General features: G+C 36.9%; 1 protein-coding gene across 1 annotated transcript in view; it reads left to right on the top strand.

The window, feature by feature from the left end:
* Positions 1–15587, top strand: part of LOC134372931 (zinc finger protein 677-like) — a 34947-nt gene extending 19360 nt beyond the window's left edge. The window contains exons 3-4 of the mRNA XM_063090267.1: positions 5806–5959; positions 14179–15587. Of these exons, the coding sequence (XP_062946337.1) occupies positions 5806–5959; positions 14179–15497 (1473 nt within the window). The 3' untranslated portion in view covers positions 15498–15587. The remainder of the gene's footprint in view (positions 1–5805; positions 5960–14178) is intronic.
* Positions 15588–18981: the final 3394 nt, after the last annotated feature.

The following is an 18981-nucleotide window of genomic DNA, read 5'->3' as shown; positions in this document are numbered from 1 at the left end:
TTTCATATACCTGTTGGCCATTTGTATGTCTTCCTTTGAGAAATGTCTATTCAACTCTTTTGCCCATTTTTTAACCGGGTTTCTTGGGTTTTTTTACTGTTAAGTTGTTTGCGTTCCTTGAATATCCTGAATCTTAATCCCTTGTCAAATGTATAGATGAAATATTTTTTCCCATTCTATAGGTTGTCTTTTCACTCTGTTGATTGTTTCCTTTGCTGTGCAGAAGCTCTTTAGTTTGATATAATCCCATTTGTTTATTTTTTCTCTTGTTGCCTGTGCTTTTGGGTTCTTATAAAGTCCTTCCCCAGTCCTATATCCTGAAATTGTTCCCTTGTGTGTTCTTTTAGGAATTTTATAGTTTCAGCTCTTACGTTTAAGTCTTCAATCTATTTTGAGTTGATTTTGGTATATGGTGAGATGTACAAGACAGGTTTCATTCTTCCGCATATGGATATCTATTTCCCAGCACCATTTACTGAAGAGGCAGTCTTTTCCCCAGTGTATGTTCTTACTGCCTTTGTCAAAGACCAGTTGGCTGTAAGTCTGTGAGTTGATTTCGGGTTTTCTCTTCTGTTCCATTGATCCAAGTGTCTGTTTTTATGACAGTACTATGCTGTTTTGGTGACAATAGCTTTGTAATATAATTTGAACTTGGGTAGTGTTATGCCTCCAGCTTTTTTTTTTTTTTTTTTTTTTTTGCTCAAGATTGCTTTGGCATTCAGGGTCTTTTGTTGTTCCATATGAATGTTTAGGATTGCTTTTTCTATTTCTGTGAAGAATGTCATTGGTATTTTCATGGGGACTGCATTGATCTGTAGATTGCTGTGGATAGAATGGAGCTTTATTTTGTTCTTTAGGACATGTTGTGTCTCCCTGATTTTTTGGAATCCTTGTGGCCTTGCATTGGTGTTTGCACATTTGAAGAAGCAATCACCTTTTCAGTCTTTAGAGACTGTCTTTGGTAGGGACAGCACTTCATCAGTCAACCTGGTCAGATATTCTGGGCAGATCTGTTTGTGGGGCCAGCAGGCAGAATGGCTGGTAGGATCTGCAGTGGACCTGCTGCTGAGGTCCTCAGGTAACCAGGTCTGCTGCTGGGTCCACTAGATGACAGGTTTCATGGGTGCACAGTCCTGGTGCCAGAGACCACAGGTAGACAAACAGGCTTGCAAACAGAGTCCATGGGCTGCCTATTGAGATCTGCATCTTGGTTGCTGAGGGCTTCCACTCCTTTTCTTTGTTCTTAGATACCCCTATGTGATCTATCCATGCCAATTTCATCAATGTTCTGGCCAGGATGTGACAGGAGCTGGCTTCTCAGAAGTTGCCCCTAAGAGTTGTGAAAGTCGGACACTCACTTTGCTCTCTCCTTCCCCAATAGGAAAACGTGTTAGTGAAGGGGATCTCTTGGTGCCACACTATGCTGACTTGGGAGATGGGTGATGTGGGAAAAATAAAACTGGGTTTTGGGGATTTTTTTTTTTTTTTACTCTTTTCAATGTGTCTTTTCTCATTGCTGTGCTCCACTGGGGTGCTGTACCTCTCATCTGGATTATGGAGCTCTTGTAAAGGTATTTTTGCCTGTGGATGGTCATTAAAGCAGTGTTTCTGTGGGGTAACGAGTGCTGAAACCTGCTATTCTGTCATCTTACTGATGTCAGTCCTCTAAACAACACAATCTTAAACAACCAAAAGGCCAAGAAAGAAACCACAAGAAAAAAATGACAAACTATTTTGAGATGTATCAAAATGAAAACACAACAACCCAAAACTTATGGGATGTAGCAAAAGCAGTGATAAGTGGGAGTTTTAAAACACACTTTTTTTTTTTTTAAAGACGACTGGTAAGGGGATCTTAACCCTTGACTTGGTGTTGTCAGCACCACGCTCTCCAAGTGATCCAACCGGCCATCCCTATAGAGAGATCTGAACCCGTGGCCTTGGTGTTATCAACACCACACTCTCCCAAGTGAGCCACAGGCTGGCCCTAAAACACACACATCTTTTTTTTCAAAAAGAAAGATCTCTTCTTAATAACCTAACTACACCTTATGGAACTAGAAAAAGTAGAGCAAACTAAACCAAAAGCTAGTAGAAGGAAGGAAATAAGAAGAAATAGAGTGGCAATGAATGTAAGAGAGAATAAAAAGAACAGTAGAGAAATGAGTGGAATCAACAGTTTCTTCTTAGAAAGATCAACTAAGTGAATAATCCTTTAGCTAGACTAATACAAAAAGAGAGAAGACTTATAATCAGATGTGAAAAGTTAGGATGTTACTACCTATCTCATAGAAATAAAAAATTATCATAAGCGACTACTATAAACAATTCTACACCAACAAATTGGGTAAACTATATGAAATAGATAATTTCTTATAAATACATGCTGTGAGAACTTCCTTAGGAATCAATAGAAAATCAGAAAGCTTATATTGATAATAAAAACGGTCCCAACAAAGAAACACCCAGGACCAGTTGGTTTTACTGGTGAATTCTACAAAACATTTAAAGAAGAATTAACACCAGTTCTGCTCAAAGTATTCTAAAAAATAGAACAGTAGGGAGTACTTGGTAACTCATTCTATGAGGACAGTAAAAGTCTCATGATAAAACCAAAGAATCACAAATAAAACTATAATATGCCTTATATAGATGCAAAAATTCTCAAAAATTTACTAGAAAATGGAAACCTATGTTATAATATAAGGATTATACACCATTATCATGTGAGATTTATCCCAGGAATGCAAGAGTGGTTCAACATAAAATAAACTACTGAAATATACCACATATATAGAATGAAGAAATAAAAACATACGATCAACTCATTTGCTGCAGAAAAAGCATTTGCCAAGCCCCAGCCACCCTTTCATGATAAAAACACAGTTAGGAATAGAAGAGAATTTCCTCAATCTGAAAAAAAAGGAGTGTATTAAAAACCTACAGCTAACATTATATTCACTGGTGAAAAACTGAAAACTTTCCCCTAACATCGGGAACTGGACAAGGATGCCCCTTTTTGCCACTACATTTCAACATTGTACTGCAAGTTCTAGCCACAGAAGTTAGACAAGAAAAAGAAATGAAAGGCACACAGGTCTGAGTGCAGTATGGTGTTTACAACTAAGTGATCACAACCAGCTACACGTTTCTTTGTTCCTTTTCTACTCCCACTGCTTCACTTGACTCTGGGAAAAAAAAGAAATAAAAGACATACAAACCATCAATATTAGAAAAGAAACAATATAACTATCTATATTCACAGAACACATGATCTTATATTTAGAAATACCTAAAGAATCCCCCAAAATTATTAGAGATAATAAATTCATCATTGTTGCAGAATACATTAAAAACACTCAAAAATCAGTTTTGTTTACACTAGCAATAAACAAACTGAAAAGGAAATTAGGTAAACAATTTAATTTATAGTAATATCAAAAAGAATGAAATAGGAGTAAATTTAACCAAGGAAATGGAAGACTTAGACACTGAAACTATGAAGCATTGCTGAAAGAAATTAAAGGAAGCCTAAATAAATATGAAGACATCCCATGTTTGTGGATTGGAATACTTAGTATTGTTAAGATGGCAGCATTCTCCAAAGTGATATAAGGATTTAGTGCAATCCCTTTCAAAATTCCAACAGCCCTTTTTTCACAAATGGCAAAGCCAATCCTAAATGTGTACTAATTTTTAAGGACCCCAAATAACCAAAACAATCTTGAAAAAGAACAAAGGTGGAGGACTTACGAATTCCTGGTGTCTAAACTTACTACAACCTAGAGTAATCAAAATTGTGGTTCTGATGTAAGTATAGAAGTCAGATCAGTGGGATAGAACTGAGAGTCCAAAACTTAGGCCACATATCTATGGTTGATTCATTTTCTACAAGTGTGCCAAAAACAGTCAATTGGAAAAGAATACTCACAAACAAATGGACTAGTACAGCTTGGTATCCCCATGTAAGAGAATAAAATTGAACCTTTACTTCCCACCATGTAAGTAAATTCAAAATGGATCAAAGACCTAAATGTAAGAACTAAAACTATAAAACTTTTAAATGAAAACATAGGGATAAATCTTCATGACCTTGGATTTGGCAGTGTATATTTAGATATTACAAAAGAAAGAATAGTTAAATTGATCTTCATCAAAGTTAAAAACTTCTGTGCATTGAGGGGGATAGTCACCAAAGTGAAAACATAGTTTGCCAGACGGGAAAAATTATTTGCAAATCATATGTCTGATATAATCTGATATCCAGAAAATATGAGGAATACCTACAACTCAACAACCAAATTATAAATACCTGATATAAAAATGGTCAAAGGATGCTCGTAGACATTTCTCCATAGAAGATATACAAGTGGCCAACAAGCACATGAAAAGTTGATCAATAAAATTAGTCATTAGCAAAATTCAAAATGGGTACTGGCCAGTTCACTTAAGAGAGCATGGTGCTTATAACACCAAGGTCAAGGATTCAGATCCCTTACTAGCCAGCTGCCTTCCCCCAAAGAAATTTAAAATAAAAACCACAGTGAGATGTCACATTACACTCACTAGAATGGCTATAATAAAACAGAAAATAAAGTGTGTTGGTAATGATATGGAGAAATTAGAATCGTGATACATTGCTGGCAAAATGGGATAGCCACTGTGGAAAACAGTTTGGCAGATCCTCAAAAAATTAAACCATATGACCCAGTAATTCCTTTCCTAGGTATATACCCAAAAGAACTGAAAAGTTGTTCAAACAGATATTTGTACATGAATGTTCATAGCAGCACTTTATCCATTAGCCAAAAGGTGGAAATAACCCAAATGTTCATCAATGGATGAATGAATAAATAAAATGTAATATAGCCAGCCATACAATGGAATGTTACTCAGCCATAGAAAAGGAATATAGTACTAACACATGCTACATCATAGATGAACCTCAAAATTATTTCTCTAAGTGAAAGAAGCAAGCCACAAAAGGTTGCATATTTCATATGATTCCATGTATATGAAATGTCCAGAATAGATAAATCCATAGAGACAGACAGGGACTGTGAGGAAGGGGGATAGGGAGTGGCTGCTTAATGGGTACAGAGTTTCTGGAGCTGATAAAAATTTTTTGAACTAGACAGAGTTGATATTATACATTATGAATGTACTAAATGCCACTGAATTGTATATTTTAAAATGGCTAATTTTATGTTATGTAAATCTCACCTCAGTTTTTCTTTTAAATGAAATTAGAAATAGATAACTTGCTCAGATTATCTCACATGGATCAGTCAGAACACTCACTTCAGCCAAGTCAGTCCTTTCACCTCTTGTTTTAGTCCATTTTGTGTTGCTGTAACAGAAATACCTGAGACTGGGTAATTTATAAAGGAAAGAGGTTTATTTGGCTTACGATTCTGGGAAAGCTGCATCTGGCATTGGCCTCAGGCTGCTTCTACTCATGGTGGAAAGTGGCAGGCAGCTGGCGGGTACAAGCAGATCACATGGTGACAGGAAGAAAGAGAGAGAGGAGGTGCCAGAGTCCTTTAAACAATCAGGTCTCGTGGGAACTAATAGAGCGAGAACTCACTCACTACCCCTCCTCCCCCAGGGAGAGAATTAATCCATTCATGAGAGATCTGCCCCCATGACTCAATCAGTTTCCAGCACTGCCACATTGGAGATCAGATTTCCACATGAGTTTTAGAGGGGACAACACATCCAAACTCCATCACCTCTCTTCTCTCATTTTACGTGAAAATAAGAAATCTTCCCATGTTCACTTGGTGAAATGTGTTTTCATTTCAGGAACTGTTTACATTCAAAGATGTGGCCATAGAATTTTCTGAAGAGGAGTGGGAATGCCTGGACTCCGCTCAGAGGGCTTTGTACAGGGACGTGATGTTAGAGAACTACAGGAACTTGGTCTCCCTGGGTGGGGATAACTTCCCTCCAGAAACCGGTAATTGCTCTTGTGTATCTTCGTATTTTCCCTTGCAAATCTCTTGGGAACTCCTGACTTGCTTGTCTGAATTTCCAGTCCCTGGGTTTTCATCTGTTTTCTGTTACTTATAATACCTGAAACTGGGTAATTTATAAGAAAACAAAATGTATTTATTACAGTTTTGGAGGTTGGGAAGTCCAAGATCCCAGGAGCAATTAGTGAGGGCCTTCTTGGTGGGGGCTCTGTACAGATTACCAGGGCAACACAGGGTATCACATGGCAAGAATGGCAAGAGCAGTTTCATGTGCTCTCCTTATAAAGCCACCAGTCTATACCCATTATAACCCGTTAAACCATTAATCCATTATTCCATGAATGGGCTAATCCATTCATGAGGGCACAGTCTTCACAATCTAGTCACCTCTTAAAAGTCCCACCTTTCAAATACTGTAATCGGATTCCCACCATATTTACACTGTTACAGGGGGATCAAGTTTCCAGCACATAAACTTCTAGGGGAAACATTCAACCTATAGCACCCTGTTCTTAAAGGAGAAATTGAAACTTTTGATTCAGAATGGAAAAGCTTCATTGTACAGCATATGTATCTTAAAGTGCCCCTTTCTTCTGAAACTGTACATTTCAGGTTTAATTACTGGTGGTTCCAGGATATCAGTAGTCACAAAATCTGTGGCAAACTTTCAAAAATATCTGGTTCTGTGGTTTTACCCCTATGCTTTTAATTCAGTAGTTCTTAGAAGAGAGCAGATATTTGCATATTTAAAATTATCCCTAAGCATTCAGAAGGAGGCAGTCAGTTGACTAATCTGAAATGGTTTTCTAGACCCATATGTAATATTCTCTCTTCTTAGCTGAATAAAGTGCTGGGAATTTGTCTTAGAAAAGCACAGCATATCATGTTCCTTTTTTCTCTATCAGTTGAAATCTCTCCTGAGCTTAATATTATCTCCGTTTTGGAGCAAGCAAGAGGCCTGGATTGTGGAGACTGAAGTGAAAATAGGGAAAAATCCAGGTAGTTGGGAATGTGAACACAACTAAAAGCTCAGATCGGCATAGAGTAAGTTGCTCCATTACATGTTGGTTTGGAAACTCCTCAAGTGGGAAAGATCTGTGGGAAAGCAAAAGTTTATTTCATATGAGCTCTCAAAGGAAACTCCCCAACACACACACGTGCGCACACACACACACGTGCACACACACACACACGTGCGCACACACACACACACACGTGCACACACACACACGTGCGCACACACACACACACGCACACATGCGCACACACACACACACGCACACACACACACACATGTGCACACACACACACGTGCACACACACACACGTGCACGCACACACACACACACACGCGCGCGCACACACACACACACGCACACACACACACACACGTGCACACACACACTTATTTTGTTATTCAAATGAGTGAAAGTTTAAACTCCCACTCTCTGTGATGTTTCAACTCATGCAGACACAAAGGCAAAGGCTTCTTCAGGACCTCCAACATTCTATTATCTGGCCCCTCTCAACCATTTTGGTGCCTTAGCTTTGAGAGGGACCAAGATGGCTGTTTCTAAAGACTCTCTTTGTATACTTATTTCCATCTGATACTCTGTGTTGAGTCCATACACATCAGAGCTGAGGCCTTTGTAGTCCCAATCCCAGGACCTGTTCACTTTCCGTTGACATTTTGTGTACTAGCAAGAACTTCTCAGGAGATAGGGGGGGAAATGACCCCCCCCAAAGAAAAAATTTATCAGGGGTTCCCTGAAATTTCATGGGCTGTGTCAAGCCCTCTCTACTTGTTCAGGCCCCTTGGCCATTTCTGCAGTTCTGCTTTGACACATGTGTAAAGGGGAACCGGGCTGGTCTCTTGAGACTCAGCAGTAATACGAAGACTTGACAGACAAAATCAAGAAAAAAAAAAACAAGAAAAGGATTTGACAGAGTTCCTGTCTGATTCCCATTCCAAAATAGTAATATATCTCAGTCTTTTAGACTCTTACCCTGCAACCTGTGGGCGGAGCACACTGCCTCTTAAGAACGCCACAAAATCTGACCCTCTTGTTTCACTCCCATATCTTGTACTTTTCTCCGTCTACCAGCTTTCTACCCTTTCTAGGAACATAGAAAGACCTTGGTCTCCCTGATTTCATATTCTCCTAAGATTTTGCCTCTGAAACTTGCTTTTGAAATACGCATTCCTAGGGTCTGAAATTTTATTCTCTTTCTGCTGTGATAACCCACCTTTATGTGATGGACAACTTCTGGTAAACTCTCCCATGGAGGAGGTTTACTTTGTAACAAAATTCTGGAAAGAGAACACTGATTAATCTGTTACAATATCGTCCTGTTACATATAGAAGTGCCTCTTCAAGCCCTGAGTAGAATGGTCAGCATGTCCCAGAATATTGAGAAAGTATCAGGAGAATCTGAGTGATAAGTGCTTTCAGTTGTTCTTCTGGTTTTTGTAGAGCTTGCAGTGTCTCCCACGGGTAATGTGATAACGTTGATTAGATATATAATGATAATCCCCTTGGAGCTGGCAAAAAAAGGTGTAAGAATTTATCCTAGGGAGAACATTGTCCATGTGCACAACCTCATATCCACTAGAATGTTGAATAAACTTGTTCATGCCATATTGTTCATCCCGTGTGTATGCTTCACACATCCTGCTTCAACAAATATAATTTTGATGTTCTTATTGAGGGAGCTTATAAAGTTGAATGATGCCTACATTTTAAAAATCTGTAATTTGTTTTAAGCCACGAATACTTTCATTTGCAAATGTCATTTTTATAAATGAACTTGTTATTTATTTAATCGTCAGGGGTTTTTTTTAATGATACCTTTTTTTTTTAAAACTTTGAGACCTTTATTTACTTTCCCACATAACCAATCATGAATTATTATGTCATTATTATGAGTGGCTAAGTCTTATATCACGAAACACAGCACTATTGAGTGACTATGGCATCCCTATAGAGATCTTCAGTCTTTGGTCATGTGATACTCTTAGTGTTCTTTGTTTTATATCTGCAATGTGTGGGGCTGTAAGATGAAAGAATAAATATTGTTTTATGTATTTTAATGTATTTAACTTCCAGAATTTTGTTAAAATATAGTGTTACTTACTCCTTTTACTTCTGTTTTCTGTAACTTAATACCAACTATTAGCATACACTTTTTTTTTTTTTTTTTTTTGTCGTTTTTTCGTGACCGGCACTCAGCCAGTGAGTGCACCGGTCAGTCCTATATAGGATCCGAACCCGCGGCGGGAGAGTCGCCGCGCTCCCAGCGCAGCACTCTACCAAGTGCGCCACGGGCTCGGCCCAACATACACTTTTTTTTTAATAGACTATTTTTCTAGCAGTTTTAGGTTTACAACAAAATTGAGTGGAAGGTACAGAGATTTCCCATCTTCTGCCTCCACACATGCATAGCCTCCGCCATTATCAACATTCCCACCAGAGTGGCACATTTGTCACAGTTGGTAAGCCTACATTGATACATCATTATCACCATGGCTTACATTGGGGTTCAGTCTGTATATTCTATGAATTTAGACAAATGTATAATGGGCATATATCTACCATAATAGTATCATACAGAATAAATGCACTGCTCTAAAAATTTTCCATGCTCTGCCTAGTCATCTCTCCTTCCCCCCAACACCTGCCTGCAAAACGCTGATCTCTTTACTGTCTCCATGGTTTTCCATTTTCCAGAATGTAATATACTTGGAATCATACCAACATTATCCTCTGTTCCATTCCATTGTTCATGGAATCATATCATGTATTAAATCGTATGAATGCACCACAGTTTGTATGGATGTAACACAGCTTATTTATCCACAAAAATGAAGGATATTTTGGTTCCTTCCAAACTTTGGCAATTATAAATAAAGCTGCTATAAACATCCATGTGTAGGTTTTTGTGTGGACATAGTTTTCACCTCCTTTGGGTAAATACCAAGAAGTGCAATTGCTGGAAAATATGATAAGAGTATGTTTAGTTTTCTAAGAAACTGCAACCGTCTTCCAAAGTTGCTGTATGATTTTGCATTCCCACTAGCAATGAAAGAGAATTTCTGTTGCTCCACAGCCTAACCAGCATTTGACTTGGTGAATGAGCTGTTTTGGCCTTCCTTGTAGATCTGTGGTATCTCGTTGTTTTAACATATACTTTTCTTAATTAAATTCTATTGCAATTTTTAAATTGAGAATTTTTGATAACTTCAGAACATATTCTTTTGTTGAGTTACTGTTTTAATCACAAATGCCATCAGATTGATTTGCCATAATGTTTTATATAAGATACATTGCTTTTTCTATTAGTATATGTAGTTTTCTAAAAATAACTTTTAGGTTTTATTTGAATTTCACTGACTTTTCATTTTTTGTGACAAATACTTTTCTTCTAATAATTAAATTATTCTCCTTGCCTGTGTTCATCATGTACTTCTTGGTATACTAACCTAATATTTTAAAATCTCATTTAATAGGAATCTTAGGCAATTTCTTGGACTCCATAGTGTCCTCAACACTATTGCTTATAACACTGTGTTTTCCAGAAAATTTCTTAAATTCTTGGAATTGCATATTTCAATTCATCCACGAAGCCTGTTTTGTTCCCGTCTTCCTTTTCAATTAAATTCCATAAAAATCTCACCTGGACCTTGTTGACCCACATCCTAGTGCTCTCCTGTTGTTCTGGCTGTTATTGTCTGTTTATGTTGCTGACCACTTCTCTGCAAATAGACCTCTTCTGTGGGTTTCTATGGCACTGCCAAAAATTATTTTTACACTTAAATGCTGCTACTAACACTATCCTCTATACAAGCCATTCTGTGCTCTGGGTCATTTAGTAATCATATCTGATGATTTTTGAGAAGTCAGAATTCATTACTTTTGGATAAGGGCACATTAATTTCCATTGATTCATAATAATATCTATTTATAAGCTGTAAGACCCGTGCACCAAGCACAAATCCCACATGCCAGAGTGGCTCGCTTCACAAAGACCACAAGACAAGAGATCGCTGCAATCAGGCAAGAGGTATTTTATTTTCCAGCCAGCTGGGGCGCTTTGCCTTTCGGAAAAGCGCCCCCCCCCCCCCCCCCACTTTACATTGGAGTTTTTATACACTTTCTTTGGACAAAGACTTTATTCATGGTCAGGCTTAACAGGCTAGCACCCCGATAAGAGACTGTTCGATTTTTTTTTTTACTCACTTGGGCTCTGCCAGGTGTCCTGAAGATAAGAGGGCTGGTTAGTCCTTGAGACCAGCTGGCCCCTGGAATGTGTGTCTAGTTCTGCTTTGACCTCTAAAAATCTGCTTCACTTAAAATGCCTTTAAATATGTTTTCCTCATTTTTAGTAAGTGCTTACAGGAACAATTTGTGCAGGTTAAGTTACATTTCAGGCAACAGTGCAGGTTAAAGTTACATTTTTCTATTACAATTTCCTACAATACTACTACTAATACATATAAGAGCATTCCTCAATTCCTGTCTCTTGTCTGAGATTTTGATAGTAAAAGATCCAAAGATATGATTTTAAATAATTAAAGAAGGCCAGAAAAAGACAAGTTATTTTAATATAATTAACAAGGACACTTGAAATAAAACAAAATTAACATGCCAAAATTGGTAAATTTCTATTTTGAAAATTTATGATTTAGTTTATAAGTTATTTTCTTACCAAATGTAAATCACATCCCCAAAAAACTTAGACCTTGGCAATAGCCTCCTGCTAACTTGGTTTCTACCATACAGTCTCTTGACCCCCAGCCAGGGGATCCTCATCCTGCACCCGAGGTCACCCTCTATTGCTGGGCGCTTGATAGTACTTCTTTGCATCCATATGTATTTATACAGAGTGAATGCATTCACTCTCCTCTTGATGGCCATATCTAAGTTTTTGCTTTTCAGTCCTGCTAACAACATTCTTGTACGTGTCTTCTGGAACATATATACAAGAGCATTCAAAAAGTTCATGGAAAGATGTGTATTATCTTTCAGGTCTGTTTTTCCGCAAACTTTTTGAAGTACCCTTATATGCTGAGAAATGGAATTTGTGAGATATTCAGTTTGATAAATTTTATAGCAAATACTGGAATAGATGTAAACCTGCATTCTTTGATAACGTCGATCTCCTTCACTGTTTAATGTCTTCTACTTTTTCCTATGCCCATAGTATAGTTTCCACAGAATGGGTCAGTATTAAGCCACTTGCTAAATCAGTTCCTCTGTTTTTCCAAGGTCAGGATTTTATCTGTTTGGGCACAAGTATATTCTCATAGATTTGCAAGCACAACCTCTGTTCCCATATTGCCACTTACTCCTTGCCCTTCAGTCTTGCTCTTCTAAATCCCAGTCCTGGCCTTTCCTAAGATTTTTCATAGATCTAGATGGACTATCCTAGTATATTAATTTTGAGTACCTTGGCAACAAAGTTTCCACAAGACCTGCCCCTCCCTGCACTGCATGCACTGTGTAATGAAAGACCCCTACTCATACACAGGACAGCTTGCTCAGGACAGTGACATGATCTGGTCACTGTCTACATCAACATGTGCAGAACATGATGACTGAAATGCTGTTATTTGGGAGCAGTGGCATTGTCACATTATAGGTGACAGAACTCAGATCCTGTATCTCCCCTGAAACATTCTAAGCTGCTGGGATTTGCTGTGACCTGTGTATCTGTACTGCCTAGATGGGAGTGTGTGTTTAATGCTTGTGAACATGGCATCTTAGCCTACAGACCCAGGTTCAGATCCTGCCTCTTGAATTTGCTTTCTTTGTGAGATAGGGATGGCTATATGAGGGGTCTTCAAAAACTTCATGGAAAGATTTGTATTATCCTTTAAATCTGCTTTTCCACAAACTTTTTGAAGTACCCTCATATAAACTCCATGGGCTCTTTGTTTTTATATGAAAAATTGTGATAATTTACTTCAAGAACAGTTAAATAAGTTAATGCGGTTAGAGGGCTTAGAAAATTGAATGGCATGTAGTATGGGATGAATAGTTACCTATAATTAACAAAATATGTCAACTTTCTGTCATGTTTCTTATGAGATTGACCTTCGCCTGCATTATATCTTATATATTTTCTTTTTGTAATTTTTTCCATATTAATGTTTTTGCTGACCCTAGATAATAAATTTTCAAAGCACACGGTCTAAATTATATATAAATTTTTGGCCCTAGAACTGGAGAATTAGAAGACTTCACAGTTAGGGAGTCGCTTTACGTACTTGCTGCCATATAACTGAAGGCATGAAATTGTGATTTCAGACTGCCTTTCCTAAGTCTTAATCTTTACAATGAAGATTTACCGGAAGAACCTGAGATTTCAAAATTCAGTGATTCTCAACATATTTCTTACATTTTCTGTTGTGTGCTTCTGCAGTGTAAGTTCTTTTGTTCTTAAGCAAGAATTCTTTAGAATTTCACAGATGATAATTTTGTATATTATATTTAATGTATTAACTTGCCTTCTAGACTTTCTTGGGTCACTAAAGTTTTTTATTACGATTTACAGATGATGGTTTTTCAGTACATATTATGCAAAATAACTGTCATAAACAAATTGTTAATGTCAGAAAATGCAGACTCTACATGGGTATAGATAGTTTTATAACAAGTATTCAGATTTACAATGTTGTAAATACTTACAATGGTATTTTATTAAATATTTCCTGATTTTTCCCACACTGTATTTTTGCTATTGTGAATTTCTGTTTTTATATTTTCCATTAGGTAACTTTGGGCTGTGCTTTAGCTTTTATTTGTTGTATCATAATTATTCACTAAGTAATGCATTATTACTTATTTCTCTTAATATGAGATAGCCATATAGCTATGCCAACTGGTGTGTTCTTTGGGGTGGAGATAGAAAAATATCCCTTCTTTCAGGGCTTGCATATGCTTACATAGTATGAATGCTTAAAGGGTGTTTAAAACTGTGCTTCCCTTAAAATAGCTTGAATTACATCTTTCATTTCTATATTACTTTCTTTATTGAGAATTCTTACTCCTTTTGTGTTTCTAAACATTTAAAGACCATGGTTGAAAAGCTACATACCTCTGTTCATTTTAAATATTATTTTTAAAAATATTGTACATTTCAGTATAAAATATTTATCTTCCAGCTCTATAATGGAAACCGTATCATTCTTTGTATCTTTCAGATATTTCTGCTGGACTTGCAAGCAAGGTATTATCACCAAAAGAAGACATTAATAAAGGGGAATCATACCATCTGGTGATATTGGAAAGAAATGAAAGCCATGGTATCAAAGGTTTTGACCTCAAGGAAGTCTGGGAAAATATGCATAAGTTTGACAGCCAGTGGGGATATGATGCAAGAAATTACAAAGGAGTGCCTTTGACATATAACAAAAATATCACTTGTAGAAAAGATAAACATAATAAATGCTCAGTTAATTTTTCTTTAAAGCAGAGTGTTTCTGTAAGAGAAAATACATACCAATATTTCATACATGACAAGCTATTTATAAGGAATTTGTTAAGATTGAATAATAATCTAAGCTATGCTGGAAACAAATATATGAAGTATTTTGAAAATACGATTGGACCAAGTTTACAGGCACATCTGGCTAAACTGCAGAGATTTCAAACTGAGGAGAAAACTTATGAATGTAATCAAGTTGAGAAATCTATCAACAGTGGTCCCTCAGTTACATCACTTCAAACAATTATTTCCAGTGCCGAAAGCAACATTTATAATAAATATAGGAAGATTTTAAAATGCCCTTTGTTACCTACACAATACAGGAGTACACACATTAGAGAAAAATCATACAAATGTGATGACTGTGGAAAGGCTTTTAGCAAAAATTCAAACCTCACTAATCACCAGAGAATTCATTCTGGACAAAAACCTTACAAATGTAATGAGTGTGGCAAAGCCTTTAACCAGTGTAGGAACCTCACTAGACATCAGAGAGTCCACACAGGAGAGAAACCATATAAATGTAACATATGTGGCAAGGTCTGTAGTCAAAATGCAAACCTTGCAAGTCATCAGAGAATGCATACTGGAGAGAAGCCTTATAAATGTAATGACTGTGGTAAAGCTTTTAGTCAACATTCACACCTTTGGGGTCATGAGAGAATTCATACTGGAGAGAAACCTTACAAATGTAATGAATGTGGCAAAGCCTTCGCTGAGCGTTCAAGCCTTACTCAACATAAGAGAATCCATACTGGAGAGAAACCCTACATATGTAATGAATGTGGCAAAGCCTTTAAGCAGTGCTCAAGCCTCACTAGACATCAAAATATACATCGTGGAGAGAAACCACACAAATGTAATGTGTGTGGCAAGGCTTTTGTCCAAAGTTCAAGCCTTATGGAACATCAGAGAATTCATACAGGAGAGAAACCTTACAAATGTAATGAGTGTGGCAAAGCCTTTACTAAGCATTCAAATCTTACTCAACATAAGAAAATCCATGCTGGAGAAAAAGAAACCTTACAAATGTAGTCAGTGTGGCAAAGCTTTTACCCAATTTGCAAACCTTACTAGACATCAGAAAATACAAACTGAAAAGAAACACTGTAAACATAATCCATGTGGTAAAGCTTTTATCCAAAGTTCAAACCTTGGGAATCATCAGAAAATTCATCATAGACAGAAAACAATGAATATAATGATTGAGACGAAACCTAAACAAGTGTTCAAGCCTTACTCAACCTCAGAAACTCCACTGTGAAGAGAAACCATATAGAACTAATGTATGTGGCAAAGCCTTTAACTTGGGTTCACATCTCACTTGATATCAGAATGTATATCTTTGAGAGAAAACACACAAATATAATGTGTGTGACATGGCTTATCCAAAGTTAAAGCCTTGTGGAACATCACAAAATTCTTACAGTAGAAAAACCTTACAAATGTAATGAATGTGATCAGCTTTATAAAAAAATGTACACCTGTGTGGTCATGAGAGAATTCATTTAAGATGGAAACCATACAAATGCGGCGCAGCAGTGGCACATTAAACAGTGGTCTGACTTCAGGACACCAAGGAATTTATACTGGAGAGAAACATTACAAATGTACTGAAGATGGTAAATTGTTTAACCAATTCTCTCAATGGATTACACATAAAAAAAAGTTCATAGCAGGGGGAACTAAGTCTATTCCTGTTGAAGATTAACTGACCTGAGATATTAAATTCAACAGAGTTAAAAAGTTAAAATTATTTAAAACTGAGATGGTTTGTGTTACAGAAACAAGGACATCTGTGGAAAGGTCTAACTATCTTTATTAAATATTTTTATTCAATTACTTGAGGTTTCTTGAAAAGGCTTCATTATTAATAAATTTAACTTGAAGTTTGAGATCTGTCGATGTTATACCTTCATTACATGCTTTTTATATATCATCATGAGTGTCTCAAGGAAGGGATTGGTAAGATGGAAGGGCCAACCTTAGATGAAGTTTATTCATATTACTGTAACCTGGAAAAAACAGGACACTAGCTTTAAGATACAATGTGGAATAAATTTGAGAGCATGGAGGGGTGACAAGATAGAGGTAAAACTGTTATCTAAATTATCATGCTTTATGTAGTTGGGACCCCTTCCTAGATGTGTTCATATGACTGAGGACCTCTGTTGATTGTAGGGAAGGTAAGATTATAAGATAATCATGAAACAGAAAGAGTAGGCCATGACATTGAGAGAATGAGATTTTCATGGGAATAAAATGATAGGCTACCAGGCACTGCATGTGTGGTACAAAAGAAATATAGAATGAATGAGGGTCATCCTCTCCTTTGAAAAGTAATAGCTGTTGCATATCACAGGTTATTGAATATTGGTCTTACTTTTGGAAACTGAAGAGAGAACAGGTATCATCATAGAGGACTGTTTAATCAAAAGAACCAGAGTAGAGTGTGCTCGTAAAGGATTCACATTTGTCTACTGGAATTCCTTTCTGATACCATTTTATTTTGAATATATCGTATTCTCATGTCCTAATTAGTAATCCTGAGTAAATAATATGCCTTCTGTCAGTCCAAGTATGTCCCACTTCATTTGGGGCACTTTATAGTGAACATGAATAATCCATCACTAGGCTCACAAGGTTGAATATAATCTGTGAGGACTTCTTTCCATGTTAGACTTAACAGTATACAGTTTGGGGAATATATATTCATAATCTGCACTTGAGCCATTCTTTCCTGCACTCTGCCTCCATTTCATGTGGCTATAATGAAAATACCATAGCATAGCAGTGCAATATCAGAGCCTCTAAAACCTGCCTTTCCATTCATGAATATGCACATGACTATAAAAAGGTACTTCAAAAAGTTCATGGAAAGATTTGTATTATCTTTCAATTCTGTTTTTCCTTGAAACTTTTGAAGTACCCTTGTATTTCTACATGCCTATATTTCTACATGCCTTTTTTTTTTTCGCAAGGATGGATTACACATTCTTTTACATGAGGTGAAACATATAAGCATATGAAAAATATTAGTAAATAAATTTTGAGAATAAGGATAAAAATAACATGATCTCATTCATTCTTGATGCACGCAGTGAAATAATTTCAAAAGATGAGTGTTCATGTGTTTCCTCTTCACAAGGAACATAATGGGGTTTGGGTGGTTTTGTGGGTTTTTTATGTTTGTTTTAAGAACTAGAAACTTCATATAATTTACCCCCATATTTTATTAATTTGCATTTATGGCCACTCCACTGGAACAGGACAGAACCCCACACAAAGTATGGTTTTAATTTCAAGACTGATAGTACCATACACTGAAGTGTTATGAGAATGTGTGTTACATGAGGCTTTCTGGGGAGAACAAGGTAGACATCCTAATTTGGTTCAAAAATGGCTAGAGAGCAGGGAAAGATGATTGGCTTGGGCTGCTGTATGAGTCCATTTCTGTTGCTTATAACAAAATACCTGGAAGTGGGGGATTTGTAAGAAAAAAATTGATTGCTTACAGTTTTGGAAGCTGGGAAATCCCAAGTCCAGGGAACTCTGATGGTGAGGGACTTCTCTGGTGGTGGCTTTTCAGTAATGCATAAGTGTAACATGGCAGAGAATGGCCGAGCAGAGAAAGTGTTCCTCACGCATTCTCCTTTTAAAGGCTTCAGAACCACACCCACTATTCCAAAAATGGACCAATCCATTCACGAATGTGCAGTCCTTACAATCCAATCACCTCTCCAAGGCCCTGCCTTTCAATTACCTGTTGGCACTATCTCTGTTGCAATCTACTGCTGGGAACCATGTTTTGCAGAATACCCTTTCCTGTATGGTTGTAGCTAAATAATGAGATTTCCTACCCCCAACAGTTAAAATGGAAATTGGGCTTCTAACAGATATGAACTTTTGGGGACACAATTCACAGCAGGTGTTATGATGGTTACCTGGTAGGGTTGGAATGCGGGTACCCACATGTTTGAATTTCCAGCTGGTGCCAAAAGAGCTATAATCAGCATGCAATAAAATTCATATCTTTTTAAGTGTACAATACAGTGGGTATGTTGTAAAATTTATCAGTACCTGATAACTTTCATTGGTAATATTCCAGTTTGTTTATCCATTATTTGATGAAGCTTTGGGTTCTTTCCACTTTTTGAAATTAGGCTATTAAGAAAAAAATGTTTCTATGAACAGATTTTTACAAGACTTTTCAACATTATGAGTGTTTTCACTTCTCTTGGGTATGTCTGTAAAAGTGGAAATGCTGGGTCATATGGTAACTATGATTCTTTTTGTGGAACTGCCAACCTGTTTTCTGAAGCAGCTGCACCATTTTACATTCCTTTCAGCAATGGATGAGTGTTTTACTTTCTGTACTTCCTCATCAATTCTTGTTATTTGTTGTTGATGTTGGATTATTAGTAGTATTAGTAGTACTATTACAGCCTTCTAGTCACTTAGAAGTAGTATTTGATTATAACTAGATTTGCGTGTCTTCATGACTAACGATGTTCAGCAC

The sequence above is a fragment of the Cynocephalus volans genome, chromosome 3, assembly GCF_027409185.1.
Source record: "Cynocephalus volans isolate mCynVol1 chromosome 3, mCynVol1.pri, whole genome shotgun sequence".
Classification (NCBI taxonomy): Eukaryota; Metazoa; Chordata; class Mammalia; order Dermoptera; family Cynocephalidae; genus Cynocephalus; species Cynocephalus volans.
This window is presented reverse-complemented; position numbering and strand designations above follow the sequence as displayed.